General features: G+C 38.6%; 2 protein-coding genes across 3 annotated transcripts in view; both read left to right on the top strand.

The window, feature by feature from the left end:
• Positions 1 to 1,262: 1,262 nt before the first annotated feature.
• Positions 1,263 to 7,080, top strand: LOC311092587 (dynein regulatory complex subunit 2-like). 2 transcript variants are annotated; one of them, XM_084129409.1, is made up of 4 exons: positions 1,263 to 1,283; positions 1,599 to 1,781; positions 2,365 to 2,532; positions 5,357 to 7,080. In XM_084129409.1, exons 2-4 carry the CDS (start codon positions 1,638 to 1,640, stop codon positions 5,441 to 5,443), a joined length of 399 nt encoding a protein of 132 aa, XP_083985535.1. In that variant the 5' UTR covers positions 1,263 to 1,283; positions 1,599 to 1,637; the 3' UTR covers positions 5,444 to 7,080. The 2 variants fall into 2 exon arrangements, with proteins under 2 accessions (XP_083985535.1, XP_083985534.1); XM_084129408.1 differs by lacking the exon at positions 5,357 to 7,080 and adding an exon at positions 2,698 to 2,790.
• A 3,717-nt stretch (positions 7,081 to 10,797) lies between these two features.
• Positions 10,798 to 25,877, top strand: part of LOC311092586 (dynein regulatory complex subunit 2-like) — a 55,517-nt gene continuing 40,437 nt past the window's right edge. Inside the window, exons 1-2 of the mRNA XM_084129407.1 lie at positions 10,798 to 10,914; positions 12,727 to 12,865. Of these exons, the coding sequence (XP_083985533.1) occupies positions 10,814 to 10,914; positions 12,727 to 12,865 (240 nt within the window). The 5' untranslated portion in view covers positions 10,798 to 10,813. The remainder of the gene's footprint in view (positions 10,915 to 12,726; positions 12,866 to 25,877) is intronic.

The following is a 25,877-nucleotide window of genomic DNA, read 5'->3' as shown; positions in this document are numbered from 1 at the left end:
TGCAGAATCAGTGATGTAACAGCAACTAGCTTATAAAATCAGCTGGTTCTAAAGACTAAACAGATGAAAGAAAGAACAGACTCTGAGCAGTGATGACGAGAAACAACAAGAGTCTCCAGGAAGCTCTTAAGAGGGAAGTGAAGGAAAAGGCCAGAAAATACATTACAAAGGAACTCAGACACAACTAGCTCCTCTTTTCACCAGCTCATGTGATCAGTTAACTTGCACTTCTCATCCTTTTGTTGGCTAAACTCAAGACAAAGAAGAAAGGAATAAGTGTATTGATGAATAAATTAAACTGAATTATTTGAGTTTATACAGAATTTTTCAGAACAATTAATCATTTAAGCACATACCATCAGTGACAGAGTAATAAATACCTTTAACATGTGCAACCTGATATTATTTACTTCTTTAGGTCAAGCAATACAAATGAAACACGTTTTGCATGTCAGTCAACTCAAAACACCCTATAAAACCAGTGGTATAGCCTATTGTCTATAATCAGCCATGAAAACTGGTTACAAAGATCATGAGTAATGATTTGCAGCTTGTGTTTTATATAAATCATTAATAGCAGAATGATTACGCTGCAGCTGTTCTATTATGTTTATAAAACATTATCATAGGACCAAAATACTGAAACAGGTTGATTGGGACACTTTTTCCCAGTCATCTCAATGGCAAAAAGTGTCCCAATCAACCTGAATTCACCCCTGCAACAAAATTACAAGTGTCATCGTGTATCAATTAAATAAAATAAAAAAACACACCCCCATTACAAATTTTAAAGAAAACCTTTTTCTGTTAAGAATATCTCTCGAATAAGATTATTTCCAACCTAATTTGCGTTTGTTGTGCTGCAGCTCATTTTTATTTCCGAATAAGAACACACGCATATTTAAAGCCATAGCTCCCTCTGCTGCTAACAACTGGTATCTCACTCACACACACACACACACACACACACACAAATAAATTCAATAATTCTATTGTATTATATTGTATTAGCCTAAGTAGTACCATACAATTACCTCAAAATACTATTAAATAAAAATATTATTGAACAAAAATAGGCCTATATGACATTGATTTTGCCGGGGAAAAAAATTCATTTGGAATCCTTTGACTTTTTATCTAGTGTCAGAAGTTGAACGATATCAACTGTTATTTCTGTGATGTGAAAGATACGCACGAACTGCTGGAAATATGTGGCAGTGCAGTCGCCTTTATTGGTGGTTGCTAGGCTAGGAAACGGTCAACAGAAATCTGGACATCACAGGGTAAGACGATGGGAAATAATGCTAACTTAGTAAAAATAAAATATAATTATTTTTACCAGCCACAACTGTAAATATTAAAAATGGACAAGTTTTGTGTATCTTATTACACAATCTTATCTTATTCTATTTCTGCTTAATGCACGGAAAAAGTTTAACGAAGGTCTTCACGGCTATCTATCTATCTATCTATCTATCTATCTATCTATCTATCTATCTATCTATCTATCTATCTATCTGTATGTCTGTTTGTTTGTCTGTCTCTCTGTTTGACAAGCCAGTTCTGGTTTTGTGTAATAAAATACATCTTCTCTTTAGAGGACTTTTGAATCTGTGATCCACAGACATTCAGCAAACATGTCTAAAAAAGCAAGGAAGAAAGGAGGTGGAAAACATGCCGGGATGACAGAGGAGGAGAGACTTCTGTACATGCAGCAAAAGGCTCAAGCTGAGGAGGATATTGCCAAGAGAAAAGAGGACATGCTCACCCAGTTCCTCAAGGTGTGACAATTGTGTTTGAGCAGCTGACATATATATATATATATATGAGCTGAAGTGAATATTTTAGATTTAGAAATCGTTGAGTCATGTCTTTTAGTTGTATAGTGCTTTTCAACAACACATCGTTTCAAGGCAGTTTGTTTATGTGACATGGTCAATGTTTACATTTAGTCTCTTTTGTCTAGAATAGATGGTGATGAAACTGAAAGACTAACACTTGTGTAGGTGTTCAGCTACATCTAATTGTTCTGATAGTATTTCATTTTTTAGATTCTGAATATATTTCAATATGGCATTACTGTAGAAATATAGCAAAATACTGTCTTATCCATTTTTGTATTATGTTTTGAACAGTTTTGAAAAGAGTATATAAACATGCAAATTAAAAGATGTAATCATCGAACGCATTTTATGTCAAAGCAATGATAAATGATCCAAAGTTTGGCCCAGACTGCTGTTGTGCTCACTTCACTGTGTGAAGAGTTTTGAAAAAGTGAGCTAAGCATTGAGAAATGGGTCCTGGCTATTGTAAAAATAAAACTCAGGCAATGGCGTTCTGCACCGGAAATGATTTGTTTTTTAGGATAAACTGCAGAAAGAGGAGAGGAACACCATTCTGAATCAACACAAGCTGCGGCAGCAGTGGCGTGCTGTTTTAACACAGACCAAGACAGCAGAGCTACGCAATGACATCTCAGTCCTCAGCCAGAGCTTTGAGAGAGTCCTCGACCACAAAGACAACATCATTAAGGTGACTATATAAAATATATAGACTTTTTAAATTATAGACAGTTAGACAGTTTTATACGCAATATAGACAGTTTTAAATTCTATAGCTTTCATTACAGAGTCTGGGAGTAACAAACGTTTGTGTGTGTGTGTGTGTGTGTGTGTGTGTGTGTGTGTGAGTGTGAAGGTTGGCCTGGTAAATTTGCAAAACAGCCATGGTGTGGAGAGCAGATGCAGTTTGACCGGCGGCAAGTGGTCCGGCAGGCTTTGGTAGACAGACTCGACTTGGCCTGCCATCCCGCAGAGGGCGGACACAAGTGCGTTGCTACGGCTTCCTCCACGGGAGGAACAGAGAGATATCCCGTCTTTCGCGCCGTCAACCGCGGAGAGCGTCGAACAGACAGAGGACCTTAGCCTGGCCGAGTACGGGGCTCCCCACGACCTGGAGAGTGGCGTCCTGGCAGAAAACAGCCATCCAACCTGTTGGTCCGGGGGCTCCTCAGGCATATTCCAGTCAAGGCCGAGGTCCTCTATGGCCTTCGTGAGGAGGCGGAGAAGTTCAGCGTTGACAGAGGCCCTTACGCTGGACTCCTGTGTCGACGGGGTGGGGTCAGGGATAGAACCCGACCATTCCTCGCTCCCGGACGCGAAGAGATAGCAGCTGTCGTCCTCCACAACATCCCCTTCCATCCCCTCGGCCGCCGCGGGGTGCTGGCCGTCAAGGAAGGAGACGGGGGACTCCGAGAAGGAGGCTCGCGGGGACGCCGCTGGCGAGTGCTCCTTCACCGAAGCTTCTGGTGGCATTTGTGAGCGGCACTTCTTACGGCGCGGCCAAACAGAAGGCATGGGAGAGGCGGACTTGATGGCGAACAAAGCCTGTCGAGCCCGCAGGGTTGAAAGAGGCAATGACTCGCATTCACGGCAGCCACCGTCGGCGAGTGCGTGGTCCTCGTGTTCTTTACCCAGGCAGGAAACACACAGCTTGTGGCAGTCCCCGTCGCTGAGGGCGGCTCTGCATGAGCCGCAGAACGTGGGAGGCATTTAGAAATGCCTGGCTCTTTTAGAGAGAAACGTGTGTGTGAAGTGAAAGGAGGGGCAGTGAAAGGATATAGGCGTCGGATAGCGAAGCAGGTACGGCGAGTGAAGGTGGCGAATATCCAGCCAGCGTCCTCAGAACTCGAGCTCATCCCGCTGATAGTGCTGATCGACGGCACAGCTTCTTCTCTCAGAGATCCAGCGAAGTGTAGTCACTCGCTGAAAGGAGATGAAATCATTGTGCAACCTGGGCGATGGGTATTTATAGGCTAAGGCCACACCCATCTTGGCGGGCCATGACGACAGCGCGAGGCGAGCCTCTCATTGGCGCTGACGTCATGTCAGACGCACTGATAGGTTGCAGCAGTTGCCGCAGAGCAGCCAATAGGCGCGCGAGCTGTCTCGCCTAGGTCTGCCTGCTGCAGCAAATGCGTTTTACATTCTAAAAATTAAGGATAATTTTTTGCTTCAGTATTCTCGAGAAAAGGAGTTTTCCCATAGCGTAAGCTAAACTTGTGCAACACGAAAGTACTCTCGTAAGAGAAACGTGACACATCTGCCGCAGCATCTCCACAGCAGCGCGCGTCCATTATAAACCTGAAGATGCACAGACCACGGACGGCGCGCTGCTCATCTCTCTATTTTTATAGCGATTGATTCCTGTCGGTTCCATAATGAGACTGGCGCGGCCAGAGACATTTTGGGCGCTGCGGCATGTTAAATATATTATAAATAGTTTTCCGCGCGAGAAATACAATGTGTGGCGAGAGAGGGAGTGACAAAAGACCGAAATGAGTGACTGTCACGTGACACTTGAGAGCCCTGACTGCACTGTAGCAGTTACTGTTACACTGTTTAACCTGCAAGCTAGCTAGCCTGCTAAAAACACCAAGCTTCCATTAGCTACTGCTACTATTCCCCACCAATTCACAAGCACAAGAGAAAAAGTATTTTGTACTTACATTTAATACCCCTGGAACTCAATGGAAGTTGATTGAAGATGGCATAGTTGGTAGTGTTGTTATAACCAGTCAACTGAACCAACAATCTTTTCACAAAACTGACAAAACCTTGTCAAACTGTCAAAATCCATCAACATTCCGTGCATGAGCTACTTTCTGACATTCTAACTGAAAGTGGGTGATTATCAATATACATGATAGAAACATTTTGTTAAACCACTTACAAGTGTTATGTTGACAACACTATTGAAATAATTACTTTTTATTACAACTGTACATGAATAAATAGGCCATTTGGTCCTGGACTAATAGGGTATTCTATTTGTCCATTCTATTGGCTCTATTCTATTTTGAAGACTTATACTGGCTGCACAAGTCTAATTTAAGGCTCTCACAAATAAATAGTATGGGTATATTATACATTTTCTGAGTCATCAGAGTGCCTTGAGTATTTAAGTTGTTGAGTTGTGTGTCCGTGGTGTTCTTTCATGCCACAGGGATAAAAGAAAGCATACAGTTTAGGCGGAAATTGTGAAAAAATGTGTGTTATTTCTGGTTTAAAGAAGTCACGTGACCTGTGTGTTTGAGAGACAGATTCAGTACTGGGCTTAAATGAAAGCCTAAAAGGTCCCCTTTCCAACGATACCAAGCACCATATTATAGAATATTGACAATATCCCTAGCATGAGCCTAAACCAGATATCAAAAACAGAATTTATCTTAGGGGGTTAGTAACTTCATAAGCTGAAAAAAGTGATTTCGCTACCACCCCTGCACTGCTATTGTGATTTTTCTAGTACTAGGGGTGTATACCTTGCCAAAAATCACTATGAGACTTTGTCCCCCCAGATGATACCGATGGACCAAATTTGGGTTCCTGGCTCATGGACTATATGGACTGGTGTGATTTCGTTGTTTGTGCAGAGGAGGATATGATCAGTCAAAGGATCTACAGGGACCCAGAGGTTGCTGCCGTCATCAGGGAGAGGGGAGATTATTTATATTTCTACTTTTATTTATCATCTTGCATGAAAATTTAAAATCAACCCACCTCCCAAAACATGTGTTTGTGTGAAAATCAATGTTAATGTAAATAGTCCTCTTTAAAAAATGCACATGCATGTACATAAACAACAAACCTATACAAGGTGCCTTTTGTTATTATGAATTCAGTGTTAGTAGTTATTAGATTACATTAGATTAGATTCAACTTCATTGTCATTTAGCAGAGTACAGGTACAGAGCCAATGAAATGCAGTTGACATCCAACCAGAAGTGCAAAGAAGCATTAAAGTACTGTTGAGTACTGTATTATGTGCAGTTATGTGGACTAGTTATCTACAAACTCATAACTCATACAAAATGTCAAACGTTGCACCACAATGGTTATTTACATAGTTTACATAGTTCATCATTACAAATCTATACAAGGAGCCATGTTATTGTTGAGTGTAGTATGACAGCTTGTGTCTTTGTATAATAAATGTCTGAATTAACTCATGTATTTGTGTTCCTCCTGGCAGTGTAAAAGACAATAAATGACAAATGTAAACATTATGTCAATATTTCAGACAATTTTCTGAAAGGTATATCACAAGATACAAAAAAACAAACAGCATAGTAAATGACAAAATATATAAGCAGTATATGGAAGCTCATAGAGAAAAATACAGTCACATGCCAGTCTAGATTTCACTGTTGAGTTGCCCATGCCTTGACAAGGGGTCCCTTTGGTAGTTTACCAAGAAGCAAGCCACACTGAACAGTTGATCAATACTCCCACACACAGATAAGGGAATAAGTTTTTCAAACAGTTTATTCTCTTTAACTCTCCGGATAAACCTTTCAACGTGAACCCGCAAACAGGCGATGGACTTGTGTTGTTCGTTCAACATCCTGTTTACTCATCCGAGTTTTCTTTGACAGAAAAGCAGGCCGGTAAACTTTGCAGGGTACAAGAGCATCCACAAGAAACCCCTTGTCTACCATAATTGCCATGTCAGCTGTGAGTAATTTTGTAATCCCTGAAATTCTGAAAATGTCCCTATCACTCATAGAACCTGCATACAGTGGAGAGACAAAGGTGATGGTCCATGGGGGGCAATGCCAATCATGGCCTTTAAAGTGGTGTGTGACTTGTAAATGGAGAACACCTCACTTTGCAGAACAAAGAGATGAGGGTGTTTGACAAAATATTTCTGTACAGTCCAGCACCACTTGTGTGTTGGCGTATGGGGAAAACTCTGGTGGTAAGTGAGCTTGTACAACCTCTTTTGGTAGCCACAGCCTGATGGAACCAAGAAGGTGGTACAGAAAGTGTGTCCAGGTCGTTATAATTCTGCTGACAGTGGTGCGGTGGATACCAAAACGGTTGGCAAGTAGAGTAGATGCACCACCTAATAAATATGGACCTTAAATGGGTCAGAACTATGTAACATGATTCGCCTTTGTACTGTGATTCATTGTACATAACATTACATTACATTTGGCTGACGCATTTCTAACCAAAGCGACTAACAACATGGTAAACAGTTTAAGTTTTAAAGCAATTCTCTCAACAATTCTAGGACTATTTAAAAGTACAGTAAGAATAAGTGCATCAGTGAGTGCTGATTTTAAACAGTTGAGTGTCAGTTCTAGACAGGTGGTAAGTGCTAGGATCAGCAAGACTAGTTGTAAGTAGTGCTATGAGAGGAGATGTTCTCTGAAGAGCTGGGTCTTCAGGAGTTTTTTGAAGACCCAGCTCTTCAGAGAACATCTCCTCTCATTGTAGCCTTAAGTGTGCAGAATGCAGCTGGGTGGGGGTTTACTGGTGATGGGCAGTGTGCTGTTTGGGGGGTATGGAGTGTGGGGGTAATGGAAGTCAGGTGCATGTGTGTGTGTGTGTGTGTGTGTTATCTGGGTTAGTATAGTAAATATGCATTAATCTACGAAAGCCTGATGGCATAGCTTACTGTTGATCTGTGTTGAGTTGCACCGGCTGCACTGGCACTGGTGACCCGCACCATCTTGGTATTCGCGGCTGACTCATAGACTGTAAAAAAAGATGGACGACGCCCCTTCGCTCTCTTCCATTGATGAGAACTGAAGCCGCCAGAGTCCCGATATGGCGCTGACATATTGGAACTTGAGTCTGCGCTGTAGCGATCTCGGGACCAGACCTGCGCAGTAGTGAGCAGGAAGTAAAGCCGCGAAATCAACGCTCCGCCCTCACTCTCGCAGAATGCACTCAGGGAGAGAGGATTCTGCACACTTTTTTAAAAATTGATTGCAGTACGTCAAGAGGCTTGTTAAAATAAAGTAAATACAATCTCCTCAGTCCTCCGAAGATCCCGAAAAAATGTCCGTTGGTGCTTCAGTGACTACTTCGCTCAGAGAACCTGTCAATCACAGCTGTCAGTCATGACGTTACACCACCGCATCACGTAACTAACTAAAAAACAACTTATTTTTGAAACAGACACTTGAACTAACATCAGCGTGATAAAAACGACAGCAAATGAAAGAAACCACCTTTGGTAAAAAGATATTTGAAGTGTAATTTAATTGTTTAGTTGGTCTCATGTCCCGTTGAATAACATGGGGAGGCGGGGCTTATGACCTATACTAGGACCAGTCACCGGGGGGCGATCGAGACGTTTTGGCTTCACTTTTCAGGGCTTGTGCGGCACGCTTGGGCTGACTCCACAAGTTGCCAAAAGGCCTGGAAGTGCTGGTATGATGCAAATCTAGCAATGAAACAATTATGTTGGGTTAATTTAACTTCAAATGAAATTCGATGTAATGGTAGACATATTGATTTCAAAACGATTTGGTAACACTTTACAATAAAGTTCATTAGTTAACATTAGTTAACTCCATTAGTTAACACAACTAAGAATTAACAATACTTCTTCAGCATTTATTAATCTTAATTTCAACATTTAGTAATACGTTATTAAAATCAAAGGTTGTATTTGTTAACATTAGTTAATGCACTGTGAACTAACATGAACAAACAATGAACAGCTGGATTTGTATTAACTAACATTAAAGGAGCTGTATGTAAGAAATGTATTTCAATTAATCATAAAATGGCCCTGATATGTCACTAGACATTAAGAAATCATGTTCATTTCAAATACTTATATCACTGACAACAGTAGTACGGCCAGGATATTGTCATTTAAAAGTGAAGTTGCAGCCCTCAACTGATGTTGATGTTGTCATCTTGTGTTTTGGCCTGAAGCTCCACCCTCCACCTATCTACCAATCACAAAGTCAGTAGTGTTTCGGCATCCGGGTTGCCAGCTCTGCTCTAGTTACCACAGCTACGTAGCAGCCTACGTTCCTGCTGGATCCTGCAGCCTATCTGGCAACCTCGAGTCAGGGGGGAGGGGGAGGAGATACACCGCTCTACAGTAATTTGAAAGTATTGCAGTACCAGTTTTGGCCACAATCTTACATACGGCTCCTTTAACAAAGATTAATGTATAGCCTACTGTAACAAATGTATTGCTCACTGTGTTAGTTCATGGTAGTTAATACATTAACTAATGTTAACTAATGAACCTTAATGTAAAGTGTTACCAACGATTTTTCATAGACATCGTCATGGACCTAACTTACTTTGTGTAAAACCGAATGTCCTCATCAGACCCTGCAAGACGCTCTACAGTACACCAAATCTCGATTGCAGTTGCAGATCTGCAGATCAATCTGTTGTTGCAGCTCCTGGACTTTTTGCTTCAGCTTTTCGTTCTCTTCCGCTAACTCGTCGGAGTTACAGAGGAGTCATGCTCCAGTGGTAACGTTACTTCCATCTCGCAATCAGAGCCAGCAGTCTCTGACAGGGGGTCCGGAGGGCCTTGACCTCGATGAAACGGCACATCGAGGAACACTACAATGTAATTTAGAGTTGCCAATTTGATACTGATATGTAAGACGTTTCTTATTTACCGTTAACATTTTACAGTTACTCACTGATAGCTTGCCACTCACTCTTCAACAACATCTACATCGGAAATACCGGTAGTAACCTAAACCGGAAGTCCCCCCGCCCACCACACAGATTTCGAACGTTCGTCGCATCATCCTGTGCACAGAGCGAATTAGTGGTTGCTAGGAAACGGTCAACAGAAAGTGTCAGAGGCGGACATCGCACGGTAAGACGATGGGAAATAATGCTAGTAGCCTAGCTATAAAATATATATTTTTTTACCCGCCACAATTGTAAATATTAAAAATGGCACGTTTTGTGTATCTTTTTCTATTTCTACTGCTTACTGCACGGAAAAAGTTTAACGAAGGTCTTCACGGCTATCTATCTATCTATCTATCTAGAGACTTCTGTACATGCAGCAAAAGGCTCAAGCTGAGGAGGATATTGCCAAGACAAAAGAGGACATGCTCACCCAGTTCCTCAAGGTGTGACAATTGTGTTTGAGCAGCTGACATATCATATATATATATATATATATATATATATATATATATATATATATATATATATATATGAGCTGAAGTAAATATTTTAGATTTAGAAATCGTTGAGTCATGTCTTTTAGTTGTATAGGCCTAGTGCTTTTCAGCTACATCTAATTGTTCTGATAGCATTTCATTTTTTAAAATCTGAATATATTTCAATATGGCATTACTGTAGATATAGCAAAATACTGTCTTATCCATTTTTGTATTATGTTTTGAACAGTTTTGAAAAGAGTATATAAACATGCAAATTAAAAGATGTAGCCTAATCATCGAACGCATTTTGTCTCAAAGCAATGATAAATGATCCAAAGTTTAGCCCACATAGACTGCTGTTGTGCTCACTTCACTGTGTGAAGAGTTTTGAAAAATTGAGCTAAGTATTGAGAAATGGGTCCTGGCTATTGTAAAAATAAAACTCAGGCAATGGCGTTCTGCACCGGAAATGATTTGTTTTTTAGGATAAACTGCAGAAAGAGGAGAGGAACACCATTCTGAATCAACACAAGCTGCGGCAGCAGTGGCGTGCTGTTTTAACACAGACCAAGACAGCAGAGCTACGCGATGACATCTCAGTCCTCAGCCAGAGCTTTGAGAGAGTCCTCGACCACAAAGACAACATCATTAAGGTGACTATATAAAATATATAGACTTGACTCTCTGTTTTAAATTCTATAGCTTTCATTACAGAGTCTGGGAGTAACAAACGTTTGTGTGTGTGTGTGTGTGTGTGTGTGTGTGTGTGTGTGTGTGTGTGTGTGTGTTTTACAGAGTTTGGTGGCTGATCTGTCTGAGAGGGAGCAGCGGTCAGAGATGGCGCGCAGTTCTCATCTGCAGAGCATGGACTGTCTGTTAGAGCTTCATAGGAGTTGGCTGGCAGAACTAGAGTTCAACTTCAGCACCAGACTCCAAGAACTTAGCTCAGAGTATAATACTGAGAGGTAAACATAAACAATCACACAGAAGTTAGTGTTTTGCTTTCAAGGGTGTGAATTTGGCCAGTTTGCCAGTTCCTGACAATTTAAATGGGGTCATTCCTTTTAGGATATACCTTTTAACTTTAGAAAATGACAATGCTTTGGTTGTATACCAGAATTTCAGAAATAAACTCAGGTCAAGCTCGGGCACTTAAACTTTTTTATTATATCTTTATTATTTATGCAATGACAAGAAGGTTAGGTAACACTTTATTTCGATAGTCCGCTTTAGACAGTCTACTTACTATAAATGTAAGTATCTTTGCAACTACATGTCAACTAGCAGTCATTAAGAGTAGACTGTCCTTCACAGATATACATAAATGCCTCATTAGTGGCCATTTCAGTGGGCCACTATACGTAAGCTGTCCGCCATATTGGAATGGTCAAAACCAGTCTGTCAATGTTCAACATTCGAGAGCAAGTTGACTGTGCAACCATAGTTAGACGCAGTTAGAGTAACTTTAGAGTAACTTTGCAAGTACAGTACAGGCCAAAAGTTTGGAAACATTACTATTTTTAATGTTTTTGAAAGAAGTTTCTTCTGCTCATCAAGCCTGCATTTATTTGATCAAAAATACAGAAAAAAATGTAACATTGTGATATATTATTAAAATTTAAAATAATTGGTTTTCAATTGATTATACTTTAAATTATAATTTATTTCTGTGATGCAAAGCTGAATCATTGCTCATTTCATTACATTACATTACATTACATTATGTTAACATATTGTACTAACCCTAATAGTCTCCTTATACTCTAATGAGAGTTAGTTGACATGTAGTTGCAAATTAATTAGAGATAGTAGAATGTCTAAAGTGGACTATCGTAATAAACTTTAACCACAAGGTTAACAACAGGATTGAATCTAGCTCTTTAAAAGAAGTAAACTCGTAGCCTGGCAAGCCAGACCTACATCAAGATGTTAGGTCTGGAAACTCACCATAGACGCGGTTTAATCCGAGGGCCGGGATAAACGGCTGTCTTTCAAATTCCCTCTGCACGCAATAGGACAGCGCTTAAACCAACCAGAGCGTTTTCCCAACAGCGGAGCTTAGTTGATAGATTCAACTTTTGCCAAATCTGGCCGGCAAAACGACGAACACATCTTCCTTTTTTTAAGAATGACTTAAGTGCCGTTCTTTGCTCTTTTCTCAAAGAAAAACTTAACTCCAAGTCCTCCAGAGTCGCGGCCAAAGCCGATTCGAAAGACCGTTGTTCTCCATCAGCAGCCGTCATTCTTTGTTTTCAAGTGGCAGCCGTCGCAACTCTGTCGTCATATGTTAAGCCCGCCCCCGCCTACTCTATACACGACGTGATTGGCCTGACCCAATTTAGGTTTTTGCAGCTAGAAGGTCTATTGAGAGTTGCTAGACCCACCTGGCTGCGAAATACATTTTGCTGCCGCTAGGGTGCGTCTAGATTTCTAGGCTAGTAAACTCGAGGGTGTCAGCTTGAAGTTCATTTAAATTTTGTTGTTGAATTTGTATATTTTCTGATTATCTAATGAAATATTGATATTATCATGAGGATTTGTGTAATTTAATCCAAGAAACTCCAACTAATACCATAAAACAATGCTAAATTCACAAGAGCATTACTAACAATGATGTTTACACTGTTTTCCCACCAAAAGTGATGTCATGAACAGGATTTCACACAACAAATGGTATAATATTCTATACAAAAAGATCTATATGGGGACATGAAAATGCACTGCGAAGGATTGAGCCAATGTAGCACCTTCTGTATGTTATTTCTTTTAAATTCCAGGGAGGAGATTATTTCACAGAACCAGCAGGACAGTGTGAATTTGGAGAATATAATGTTATCCATGGAAAAGCAATACGCTGATATTGACAGTGAGGCGAGACGTGACTACGAGAGCAATTGCAATCAAATTAAAAAACAGGTACTGATTCTATTATGTTCATATTTATTCATTTGGCAGATGCTGTTATCCAAAATGACTTACAAATGAGGAACATCACCAGCAATTTGTCATAGTGCCATATTCATAGGTTTAGTAAAAACTAGATTAGTCAACAAGCTAGAGCATAAATATAAATATAATAAATATAATAAGAGTTAGAGTAAATGTCTTGGTTTACAAAATCATAATTATTGCATTAACCTACAATATGCAGTGCAATTCAAATATACAGTGAGGAAAATAAGTATTTGAACACCCTGCTATTTTGCAAGTTCTCCCACTTGGAAATCATGGAGGGGTCTGAAATTGTCATCATAGGTGCATGTCCACTGTGAGAGACATAATCTAAAAAAAAAAATCCAGAAATCACAATATATGATTTTTTAACTATTTATTTGAATGATACAGCTGCAAATAAGTATTTGAACACCTGTCTATCAGCTAGAATTCTGACCCTCAAAGACCTGTTAGTCTGCCTTTAAAATGTCCACCTCCACTCCACTCCACTTAGCTGCATAAAGACACCTGTCCACCCCATACAATCAGTAAGAATCCAACTACTAACATGGCCAAGACCAAAGAGCTGTCCAAAGACACTAGAGACAAAATTGTACACCTCCACAAGGCTGGAAAAGGCTACGGGGAAATTGCCAAGCAGCTTGGTGAAAAAAGGTCCACTGTTGGAGCAATCATTAGAAAATGGAAGAAGCTAAACAATGACTGTCAATCTCCCTCGGACTGGGGCTCCATGCAAGATCTCACCTCGTGGGGTCTCAATGATCCTAAGAAAGGTGAGAAATCAGCCCAGAACTACACGGGAGGAGCTGGTCAATGACCTGAAAAGAGCTGGGACCACCGTTTCCAAGGTTACTGTTGGTAATACACTAAGACGTCATGGTTTGAAATCATGCATGGGACGGAAGGTTCCCCTGCTTAAACCAGCACATGTCAAGGCCCGTCTTAAGTTTGCCAATGACCATTTGGATGATCCAGAGGAGTCATGGGAGAAAGTCATGTGGTCAGATGAGACCAAAATAGAACTTTTTGGTCATAATTCCACTAAACGTGTTTGGAGGAAGAAGAATGATGAGTACCATCCCAAGAACACCATCCCTACTGTGAAGCATGGGGGTGGTAGCATCATGCTTTGAGGGTGTTTTTCTGCACATGGGACAGGGCGACTGCACTGTATTAAGGAGAGGATGACCGGGGCCATGTATTGCGAGATTTTGGGGAACAACCTCCTTCCCTCAGTTAGAGCATTGAAGATGGGTCGAGGCTGGGTCTTCCAACATGACAATGACCCAAAGCACACAGCCAGGATAACCAAGGAGTGGCTCTGTAAGAAGCATATCAAGGTTCTGGCGTGGCCTAGCCAGTCTCCAGACCTAAACCCAATAGAGAATCTTTGGAGGGAGCTCAAACTCTGTGTTTCTCAGCGACAGCCCAGAAACCTGACTGATCTAGAGAAGATCTGTGTGGAGGAGTGGGCCAAAATCCCTCCTGCAGTGTGTGCAAACCTGGTGAAAAACTACAGGAAACGTTTGACCTCTGTAATTGCAAACAAAGGCTACTGTACCAAATATTAACATTGATTTTCTCAGGTGTTCAAATACTTATTTGCAGCTGTATCATACAAATAAATAGTTAAAAAATCATACATTGTGATTTATGGATTTTTTTTTTAGATTATGTCTCTCACAGTGGACATGCACATATGATGACAATTTCAGACCCTTCCATGATTTCTAAGTGGGAGAACTTGCAAAATAGCAGGGTGTTCAAATACTTGTTTTCCTCACTGTAAATAGATGTGCTCATGGATTACAAAAATACAGATTACACAAATATACAAATTTATGTAGGAGTTAAAGTCCGCGTGAACCGTGTGACGTATTTCCCAGTGAAACGGAATATTGAACAGAGGGCAGGGATTTACTCTAGCCCTCCTCCTCTCCATCTCTGCTCATAGCAGACTAACGATTTGAGGGGAGTGGTTAAGCGTTTCCAAACCCAAGCCGTCAAACCTACGTCATCAGAGAAGGAACGCCATTCCAGACCGGAAGTAACTTTTCAGACTTTGATTAAAGATTACGACGGCAAACAATTTTTTTCTGTGTATTAACTTGCACGGATTAATTTTTCACCACAAGACTAGTAATATGTGCTAACAAAGTAAATAGGGTCAATTTTGATTTCAGTTGGACTTTAATGATATATAAAGTCTTTAATGATCTCCAATGGAGCAGAGGTAAGGGAGCACACTGACCAAGGCGGCCGAGTTTACAGAGTTTTGAAAATGTGACTACAGATTGGACAAAAGAATGTTAGCAGTTGGGGAAAAAAACATGATATAATAATATGAGAGCAAAATAATAAGGCGCCCTGTACAGCTATGATCAGCTGTTCGGCCGAGCATTCAATGTTGTTACGCTGCAAGCTGATCAGTTAGTTTGTTGCTCTATGCTCTATCACTATGCTCTATGCTCTGATATGCTCTATCACTCGCACACCATAAACAGCAAATTGTTTGACCACTGCATTGGGCGCCTTATTATTTTTCATCTCCATAAATATATCTAGTAGTAACCCCTTCCATCGGTTCTTTCACAATTTTCACTGTTTGATTTTCCTCCCTGTTCTGCAGAAATAAAACCAACAACATATTATTATATATCTAGTAGTAAAGCTAATGTAAAGCTAATGCAAAGGCTAGAAATCAATTAATCTTTTGCTGATACTTCCTTGTCATCATGGAGAGCGCAGTTCATGGTTGCATTGCATAGCAACGACAGACGCCACGGGAGAGCAAGCGCTTGTGGAAAGGAGACAGCGGCGCGCCCGCGCTTTCCACTTGTTTTTACACATCTAAGGTGCGTTCCATTCGACAGGGTCCATACGCAGTGTTCACTGCTCCCCTACTCCCTGAGCACGGTATATATCAGTTGAAGTGGACTTCACTGACAATAACCGCTCATTTGAAACGCCCTGCAAACGTCATCAAAGAAAGTCAACGACGGGGTCGCGCAGATTATGATATAACATAAATATATATATAGGACTACATTCATATTTACATTTTTATTATTATATTATATATTTACAATTATATTGCACTATTTTACAACTACCTAAAATAAAATCACTTTACTTCACAAACTAGCTAAGCTGGCTGCATTCACTGAGGTAAATTATAATCATCAAAAATAGTATATGTAATATTCACAACAATAACCGTTAAAAATACTGTCATTTGTATAACAATGGCGAAATGTATGAATACTTGCACACATACGTAAACTCCTCCATCGTTAGTTATGACCGTTCTGACTGGTGATGACGTGGTGCGCGAAATGACAGTTGGGTGATCATCGCTCTTCACTTCCTGTGAAGTGATGTATCGATGTTCCCTTATTCCCTATGCCGTGCGCAGTGCCCTTCGAACTGAACATGTTCGCTCCCTTCGGATTGGAATCTCACTTAAGATGGCGGAATACCCTGTGAAGTCCACTTCGCAGTCCACTTACAGTCAAATGGAACGCACCTCTAGAGCGGCGTTGTTGATTGTTTGAGCATGTGACTGCGCGTTTATCCTTGTTTTCTATTGTTATGCGCAGCATATTTCTCGCGCGCACAAACACAGCCACAGAAAATGAATTGTTTGTTCGGTTAGCGAAGAAGAGCATGATGTATTTTGTATAAAGTTTTTTTTTTTTGTTTGTTATTAACTGTTTTGAGAACTGGAAATGCACAATTCATGCATACAAATCTGTAGATATTAATAAATGAAGATGATTAAATTAGACCGATGCATCAAAAGGCCCTGCATTTATTAAGACAAACCTAGTAAAAACAAATGCAGTCTATACACTGACTTGGCAGCTCTGTGAAATGTAATACAACAGTGCCACCTACTGTCTAAATGCATTAACATTAAAAGTGTGAGGTGAAACTCTTTTGCATAGACATAAGTAAATGGGTTTGTCTATTAGCCTGAAATAAAAAAACAAAAAACAATTCAGATCTTGTGCATCCTCACATTGGAGTCTCGAGTCAATGTACAAAGTTTGGTTTCGATACGTGATAGCGTTCCTGAAATTTGAACTACTTCCTGTTTTGGCGACTACACCGCTGATTTCGTTTGGCTGTGACAGGCAAACGTTTCCGAAAATCAAAAATCCTTCTAGTAACTTTTGTGAGGCTTGGTCCAAGGATCATGTACGTCCAGTTTCGTGAAGTTCGGACCAAATTTGTGACCTGTGAAAATTTAGTTTCGCTTTCTGTTCAATCCACTATGGCGAACGAATGACATGGACTCGTGATGTCATCTTCGCGAGCAACTTACACCGGTACTGACCGTACGTGTTAAAGTTGGAACGGTGTCTCTGTCTCAAAGGGCCTAGGCGCAGGAGCTGGCCAAAATTTATCTCCCGGGAATAATAATAACTAGAAAAATGCATTTCCGGAGGAACTGCAAAGTGTGCTTGCTCGGGTGCGGTTCACTAACGTTAGCAGGTAGTGGATAAGGGTGCGTTGAAGTTTGCTTGATCTGAGAATTTCAACAATAGTACTTTTTTCAAGATTGTGCAAAAAGGTGAAAATTCATGTGCATTAAGAGACATGTCTACAATGTAGACTAGTGCCAATGGCATTGTTAATGTGGCTTGGTTGTTGGTTTTGAAATAATTGGTTATGAATATACAGCAGAGAGTGGGAGTGTTTTGGGTGATGAAATAGTATTGAAAAGAAGTTGACAGTCTCAATTTACTGTATTCAACAAGCAAATACAAAACTCACCCAGCTGTTCTGTGGTTGAGTGTTCCCTTTGATTAGGAACAAATTTACTATCTCAAATTAAGGTCTACCGTGATTAGCGATGCTTTGATTGCTGCTGTCAAGATGGTTGTCATCACCTACACAGAAACGCTGATTTTTATAGCCTACCGTCAGTCCTCATATTGTAATTAAATGAAAAACGCTATCAGTTTCACTATTAGCTTATTCTAGCGATGCAATCGCAACAACATGGATAACGCTGTTTGGCCTTGCCTAACTTTATATGACATATGCGCCATATGCTAGAGTTACACATCCCACTGCCATTTCAGGGCTTGAGTTTCGGTGCGGGAATGTGGGGATTGCGCATAATTTAAACCATTCCCGCAAGGTTAGCTTTTATAGTGCGAGAAATTCCCACACAAATATATTCGCTTCATCTCAGAGCAAATGATTAAAAAATAAATTCACAGATGCGAGAAAAAAGATGTCAAACTGTCTTTTATTTTCGAATTTAATTCCTCAATCAGCGCTGGACCGGCTTTCTCTGTCTTCCGCTGAGCCCTGGCCGTAGACAGATCATATGTTTCACGCTGTCAATGCAGTGGTCTGCGTTGCGCTGATCTTATTCACACTATCGAGTGTAGGTGCAGCATTCTAACATTGAGTCATAATGAGCTGTTTGTGAAGAAATTATCCGCTTCCAAATTATGTCATTTTAATCACTAAATTGAAACATTAAAAAACAATTTGCTCTTTATGGTGTTTGAGTGATAGAGCGCGGCAGCAACGAACCAACTGATCAGCTTGCAGCGTAACATCAACATTGAATGTTCAGCCGAACAGCTGATCATAGCTGTACAGGGCGCCTTATTATTTTTCATCTCCATAAATATATCTAGTAGTAAAGCTAATGCAAGGGCTAGAAATCAATTAATCTTTTGCTGATACTTCCTTGTCATCATGGAGAGCGCAGTTCATGGTTGCATAGCAACGACAGACGCACGGGACAGCAAAGCGCTTGTGGAAAGGAGAGAGCAGCGCGCTAGCGCTTTCCACTATGGAATTCCAAAGCTGCCAATATTAAAAATAAATAAATACATAAATAAATAAATATACAAATAAATGTAAAAAAGAAAAAAGAAATAAATATACATAGAAAAGCAAAAAAAGAAAATAAATAATTATTTATACATTTATTTCCTTATTTATGTATATATTTATTTTTTTCCATATTTATTTATTTATTCTTTTATTTATTTCTACATTTATTAATTTCTACATTTATTTATTTCTACATTTATTTATTTCTACATTTATTTATTTTTACATTTATTTATTTCTACATTTATGTATTTCTACATTTATTTATTTATTCATTTATTTCTTCCTACATTTCTTCCTGCGTAGGGTAATGAGGAGGGCGTGGTTTACCTCAGACATAGCAATCGAGCTCAGAGTAAGCGAAGGCGAAGGGTTGAGGCCACAGTGACACCCTGTGGCGAAATACAATAAGTATAGCTCACTGACGTTGATACAGTCTGTGACTGCGAGGTATATAGTCAAAATCCTAAATCTTACTGTGTGACATGGATAGGCTATAGGCTACTCTTTATTCCGGACATGGCCGTAGAACATCGTTTGGTCTGGATTTGTAAAATGTCCTGGGCTAACAAACATGAAACAGGGACTCTGAAACGGAAGCGCTTGATATTTTCCATTTTTCGGTCAGAACTCACGGAAAGGAAGCTGGGCACATATAGGCTACAGTGAAGTCGACGCAAGCATATTGACCAATGCTTTTGAAACGAGACCATTGCATTTTAATGTAGCCTAATTTCCAAAAACAATACTGACAGCAACAGGTCTACCGTAATTAGACCCGTAATTTTTATTCTATTAAGCGGTGGTAGTCTTTAGCCTACCTCCATAATCTCATGTCCAGGCCAGGGGCAACCTTATTAAATGAATGAATGTCACGTTAATCCACAAGCTGCTGAATTTTCTGCCGTGGCAGGTAAAATTTATTTTGAATTGCAGATTCTGACATGATAGCCAGGGGACTAAGGTTTTCACGGATGAAATAGTGCACGAAATGTCTCCGTGGACGGTGCCGTCTTTTATTTCAACCCGTTATATTCGCTGTAGGCTATCACTGCCATAGTTTGACCAAACTCCTCGCCACAATCGTTCCCTTTAAATAGACTCCATAATGGATTGCCAGCTGATGATGATGATGATAACAATAGCCTATAATAATAATAATAATAATAAAAAGAAAGAAAGAAAGAACGAAAGAATGATAATAATAATACAAATTAAAAAGTTATGTAGGCTACTAGCTATTTTTTGTTATGTTTTTGGGCTACAGAAATTTACAAAATGTAACAATAAATAATTTGATTTGATCTTTGAAGTAGCCTATTAGATAGAGATAGCTTCGATATTTGATCACTATGGTTGGTTACAAAGACTTTACTATTCTGAAAATAATAACGAGATACAAACCTGTAAATATTCAATCGACTTTTCTTAAATTCAAAACAAAATATTAATGCATTCGTAATTTCCATTTCTGAATAGTTGCTATATGGTCACGCAGGTTTGCGCATTAAACTCATGGCCCCGAAAAATAGCCTATCAACAATTATGTTGTTTCCCCGAACATGACCCCTCTCTGCCAACTTTTTGAACATTTGGTCATTTATTTATTTATTTATTTATTTATTATTAGTATTATTATTATTTAAATAACGCATAGGCCTAAATAGAAATTATCAGAAACAAATCCACAGCTGAACCGCTTCAACGTCAATTTGTTTTTGATTCTGTGTATTTCACAACTCTCAATTGAACTCACTCATTAAGACAGTGACTTTCTGCCACCTGGTGTCTGTTTTAGTTTCATATTAAACGTAGGCCTAATCACTTCATTGATTCCATCATACATATTTATGTCTTCAAAATGTAAAACACTTAATAATATTTGTATGCACTTGTAGGGTAATTGCTGTGTAAATGCATTAAGATCTCTTCTGTATTGATGGCTCTGATGAAGCTCTGGTTGGATTTTAGTGGTAGGCTAACTGCCCTACAGTCTTATCCTCTAACTGAATTCATCGATGTGGATTAACGTGACATTCATTCATTTAATAAGGTTGCCCCTGGCCTGGACATGAGTTTATGGAGGTAGGCTAAAGACTACCACCGCTTAATAGAATAAAAAAAATGTTTCTGTTGCTTTCAGTATTGTTTTTGGAAATTAGGCTACATTCAAATGCAATGGTCTCGTTTCAAAAGCATTGGTCAATATGCTTGCGTCGACTTCACTGTAGCCTATATGTGACCAGCTTCCTTTCCGTGAGTTCTGACCGAAAAATGGAAAATATCAAGCGCTTCCGTTTCAGAGTCCCTGTTTCATGTTTGTTAGCCCAGGACATTTTACAAATCCAGACCAAACGATGTTCTACGGCCATGTCCGGAATAAAGAGTAGCCTATAGCCTATCCATGTCACACAGTAAGATTTAGGATTTTGACTATATACCTCGCAGTCACAGACTGTATCAACGTCAGTGAGCTATACTTATTGTATTTCGCCACAGGGTGTCACTGTGGCCTCAACCCTTCGCCTTCGCTTACTCTGAGCTCGATTGCTATGTCTGAGGTAAACCACGCCCTCCTCATTACCCTACGCAGGAAGAAATGTAGGAAGAAATAAATGAAGAAATAAATAAATGTAGAAATACATAAATGTAGAAATAAATAAATGTAAAAATAAATAAATGTATAAATAAATAAATGTAGAAATGAATAAATGTATAAATAAATACAAGAATAAATAAATAAATAAATATGGAAAAAAATAAATATATACATAAATAAGGAAATAAATGTATAAATAATTATTTATTTTTGTTTTTTTGCTTTTCTATGTATATTTATTTATTTATTTTTTCTTTTTTACATTTATTTGTATATTTATTCATTTATGTATTTATTTATTTTTAATATTGGCAGCTTTGGAATTCCATATTCCACTTGTTTTTACACATCTAAGGTGCGTTCCATTCGACAGGGTCCATACGCAGTGTTCACTGCTCCCCTACTCCCCCTGAGAGTATAGAAGCCCAAGAGGCGAAACTCAATAGAACGCTCCATAGCAACAGTTGCCCCCATGACGTGACGGCGCGGCCGCCATTATGGACTGAAAACTGAAGGAAAACGCCGAAAAATAATGGGAGTCAATGGCACTGAAAAACTTAACAAAACAAAAACTTAACATAACTTAATTTTTTCTGGCCGTCATATCTAAATATGAAAACAATGAGGATGACCGACGTTAAATGACAGAAAATATACGTCTATGTGTTGGTTATGCATGGCCTAATTACCCTTAGGATAGAGGTATTACAGAACATAACATACTTCTGTGATGTTCTGTAATACCTCTATAATATTTTAAAGCTGCTATTTATATAGTAGTCTTATCGTACTTATGTAGTATGTCCCAAATTACTATAGTATTCCTATAAGATTACTATAATATTTTGTCCCAAAATACTATAAGATTCCTATAGTACTTTTTAGTAAGAGTATGTCCCCCACCGAATCGGCTTCATTAGCCTACCACTTACGGTTTGCAAAGATACAATTATAAAATTATTGCAAAACTTTAATCTATCAATATTTATGTTCTATTATGCATTTTCCTTGTTGTATGAATAACAGAAATTCATGAAATAATATAGGCTATAGGCAGACACACAGTAATTAGATATAAGTAATAAGATATTTATTCAAATGTTGATTTTGAAATTAGTGAACATCACCATATATATGATTTGGAAAAATAAATAAATAAATAAATAAAATTATAAATTAATATTTCTAAAGACAGTTAATATTTTACATAGAATATCACAAAAATATGAACAACTTGTTTTTTCAACATCTTCAGTGAAAGTGCACACAGTGAACGTTTCAATGGCAAGAACAAAAACAATCTGTGAATGTCCTATTACAGGCGGAAAGGTACAAAAAAGATGTGCAATCTAGCAAGTGCACACATGAACTATAAACACCTACTAAAATGGATTTTGCCATTGACTGGCGCTAACGATTTCAGCAGCTTTCAGTCCATAATGGCGGACGCGCCTCCGCAGCGCCATCTACAGACTGTTACCCATAACACAACAGAGTTTCGCCTCTTGGGCTTCTATACTCTTTGCCCTGAGCACGGTATATCAGTTGAAGTGGACTTCACTGACAATAACCGCTCATTTGAAACGGCCTGCAAACGTCATCAAAGAAAGTCAACGACGGGGTCGCGCAGATTATGATATAACATAAATATATATAGGACTACATTCATATTTTAATTTGTATTATTATATTATATATTTACAATTATATTGCACTATTTTACAACTACCTAAAATAAAATCACTTTACTTCACAAACTAGCTAAGCTGGCTGCATTCACTGAGGTAAATTATAATCATCAAAAGTAGTATATAGGGGAGAGCGGGGCACAAAGTAACGCTTTTTGACTTTCTCAGTTTGTGTAAATCTACTTGTGGTTCAGAGTATTTATTTTTTCCCACATTCATTTCCCACATGTCTAGTACAATTATGTGTTTTTGTTTGATCAATACAGTATATACTTTTTTCTTGATATACCCCTAAAGAATGAAAGTGAAATGTGACAACATGCCCCATAGGTGGGGTACATTGTAACATGTGCAGGGGCACATTGTAACATGACCATAACAGCTTAAAATGTTATCTGATCTAATAAAAAAAAATATACAAAACAAACTAAAATATTTTCTAAATAAAATACAATTAAAAAACTTTTTCATATAAAATAATGGCAATTTTTAATAATTAAATATAAACTCATTTTTGAGTTTTGACTATAAACACATGAAAACACAGCTATACAACATGGTTCAAAACAAATAAATAATTAGTAATTTCTGAACATTGACTCTCAGTCTTTATTCACTTTTTTTCTCACGTTTTCTCAATAAAATTAATAAAAGTATAGAATATAATAGCATATTTCTAATAGGGGCACATTGTAACGCAGTGTTACAACATGCCCTCGCCTGCACAACTGGGATTTAAACCCTGCTAGTGTCTTCTGCTAGTTAGCGAAGCATTAAATAACTATCTCAACTGTTAAATAACATCTTGGAGATTAAAATAATATCAGATTTGAGCAACTTACACCGGTACTGACCGGACGTTTTAAAGTTGGAACAGTGTCTCTGTCTCAAAGGGCCTAGGCGCAGGAGCTGGCCAAAATTTTTCTCCCGGGAATAATAATAATAATAATAAGAAAACTTAAGAAGAACAATAAGTGTGCTGCTTTCAGCAAGTGCAAAAGTGGCAGAACAATTCATTTAAGTGTCAGAATGTTTCTTAAAGGGGTCATATAATGCCATTTTTGTACAAGCTAATATGATTCTTTAGGGTCTAAATTAAAAGTTTGTAATATACTTTAAAAATTCTCATTAGTATTGTAAGAAAATACTCATTTTACCTGGTCAAAAACAGCTCTGTTTTCAGCACGCCGTTTAAGTGCATGCGTCTTTAAATGATGATGAGCTTTGCTCACCCTGCCCCTCTGTTCTGTGCGTACAACATTTGTAATAATAACACAATAACCATAACGCGTTGTTCATTATAAACGTGGGATTATGAATTATATTGAGAACGTCGTACATAGAAAACATGCCGTAATGTACCCTGAGTGTAAACAGCCACATTTGCAAAGATTAATATAAAGATTAATATAAAAGGTCAATAAAACGTTACGTTTCATGCTACTAGTACTTTTTTTTTAGATACTACTATATTTTCCATTAAGTACTTGTATTTATTCATTAGCTACTAGTGCTTATTCTTTAGGTACTAGTGCCTATTTAAAGGTCCCGTATTATGCCCCTTTTCACAAGATGTAAAATAAGTCTCTGATGTCCCCAGAGTGTGTATGTTAAGTTTCAGCTCAAAATACCCAACAGATAATGTGCCCTTTAAATGCAAATGAGCTGCTGCTGGACGACCCAGGGGGCGGAGCTTCATGAGCTCGCGCTCAGTCTCTCAGGACAATTTCATCTCACGGAATGATGATAATATCAGAAACTCTCAGTAACGTGTTCATTTCGAGTCGGACAATAATGCCTACGGAGTCAGAGTGCTATATAGATATGGAACGGGTATAGTTTAGTAGTTTAATTACGGTTATTATAACGTATTTGTCATCTGTTTGTATGTATCCATTATTTATTAATAGCCTACAAGTCTGCTGTTTCGGACCAGGTCCGAATGATGATCAAACAAACATATATTGATGAGTTTAATAAAGTTTATTGTACATCACACAAAAGATGAAGCGTCAGTTTTACTTCAGAAAATCACCATAAGAGCTGAGTAAACACAGTAAGTTATAAGAAGTGCGCAAGTACATACACAAATTTCGGTAGAGTTGAGGGAGCATTCCTGTGGGCGGAGGTTAGTCAAAAAACTGTTCTACTGACATCATTAAAGAAGGAAGTAGAGGGATGTAGTCCAAACAGGCCGTTCGATGTAGGCGACTTCTGTTAAATAAAATATCTCGCTTGGCATTGAACTTTGAGCTTTATAATTTTACAGATATTATTTATACTCTAACAACAACATTACACACTAACTAAAGTTTGAAACATGGGATCACGAAGAACGGGACCTTTAAAGGTACTAGTACTTATTCATTAGATACTAGTTCCTTTTTATCAGATACTAGTACTTATTCATTACATACTAGTACTTATTCATGAGTTACTAGTATTTATTATTAGATACTAGTACTTATTAATTAGATACTAGTACCTATTAAATAGATACTAGTACTTATTCATTAGATACTAGTGCTCATTTAAATAGTGACTAGTAACTATTATTTTGTTACTAGTAACAATTTTTTTTTTTTTGCCATTGACTTCTATGGGGATCTGTCATTCAGATATCAACTATTCAGTTCTGACTAGTATGTATTCCAACTGTGACTAGTACGTATTTATTAGACTAGTGCAAAATGCCCGTGCAAAATAAGTTTTTAAGTGTGTTTTTAGTAATTGTTGGTTTGGTGTGTTTGAGTGCACATTGTTACAATTGCACAGCAAAAGTTCAGTGACATTTTTATTTGTGCATGGTAGAAAGCACACAGTG

Source organism: Abramis brama, assembly GCF_963993115.1.
Source record: "Abramis brama genome assembly, chromosome: 11".
Classification (NCBI taxonomy): domain Eukaryota; kingdom Metazoa; phylum Chordata; class Actinopteri; order Cypriniformes; family Leuciscidae; genus Abramis; species Abramis brama.
The sequence above is the reverse complement of the archived record's forward strand: the minus strand, read 5'-3'. Positions and strand labels throughout refer to the sequence as shown.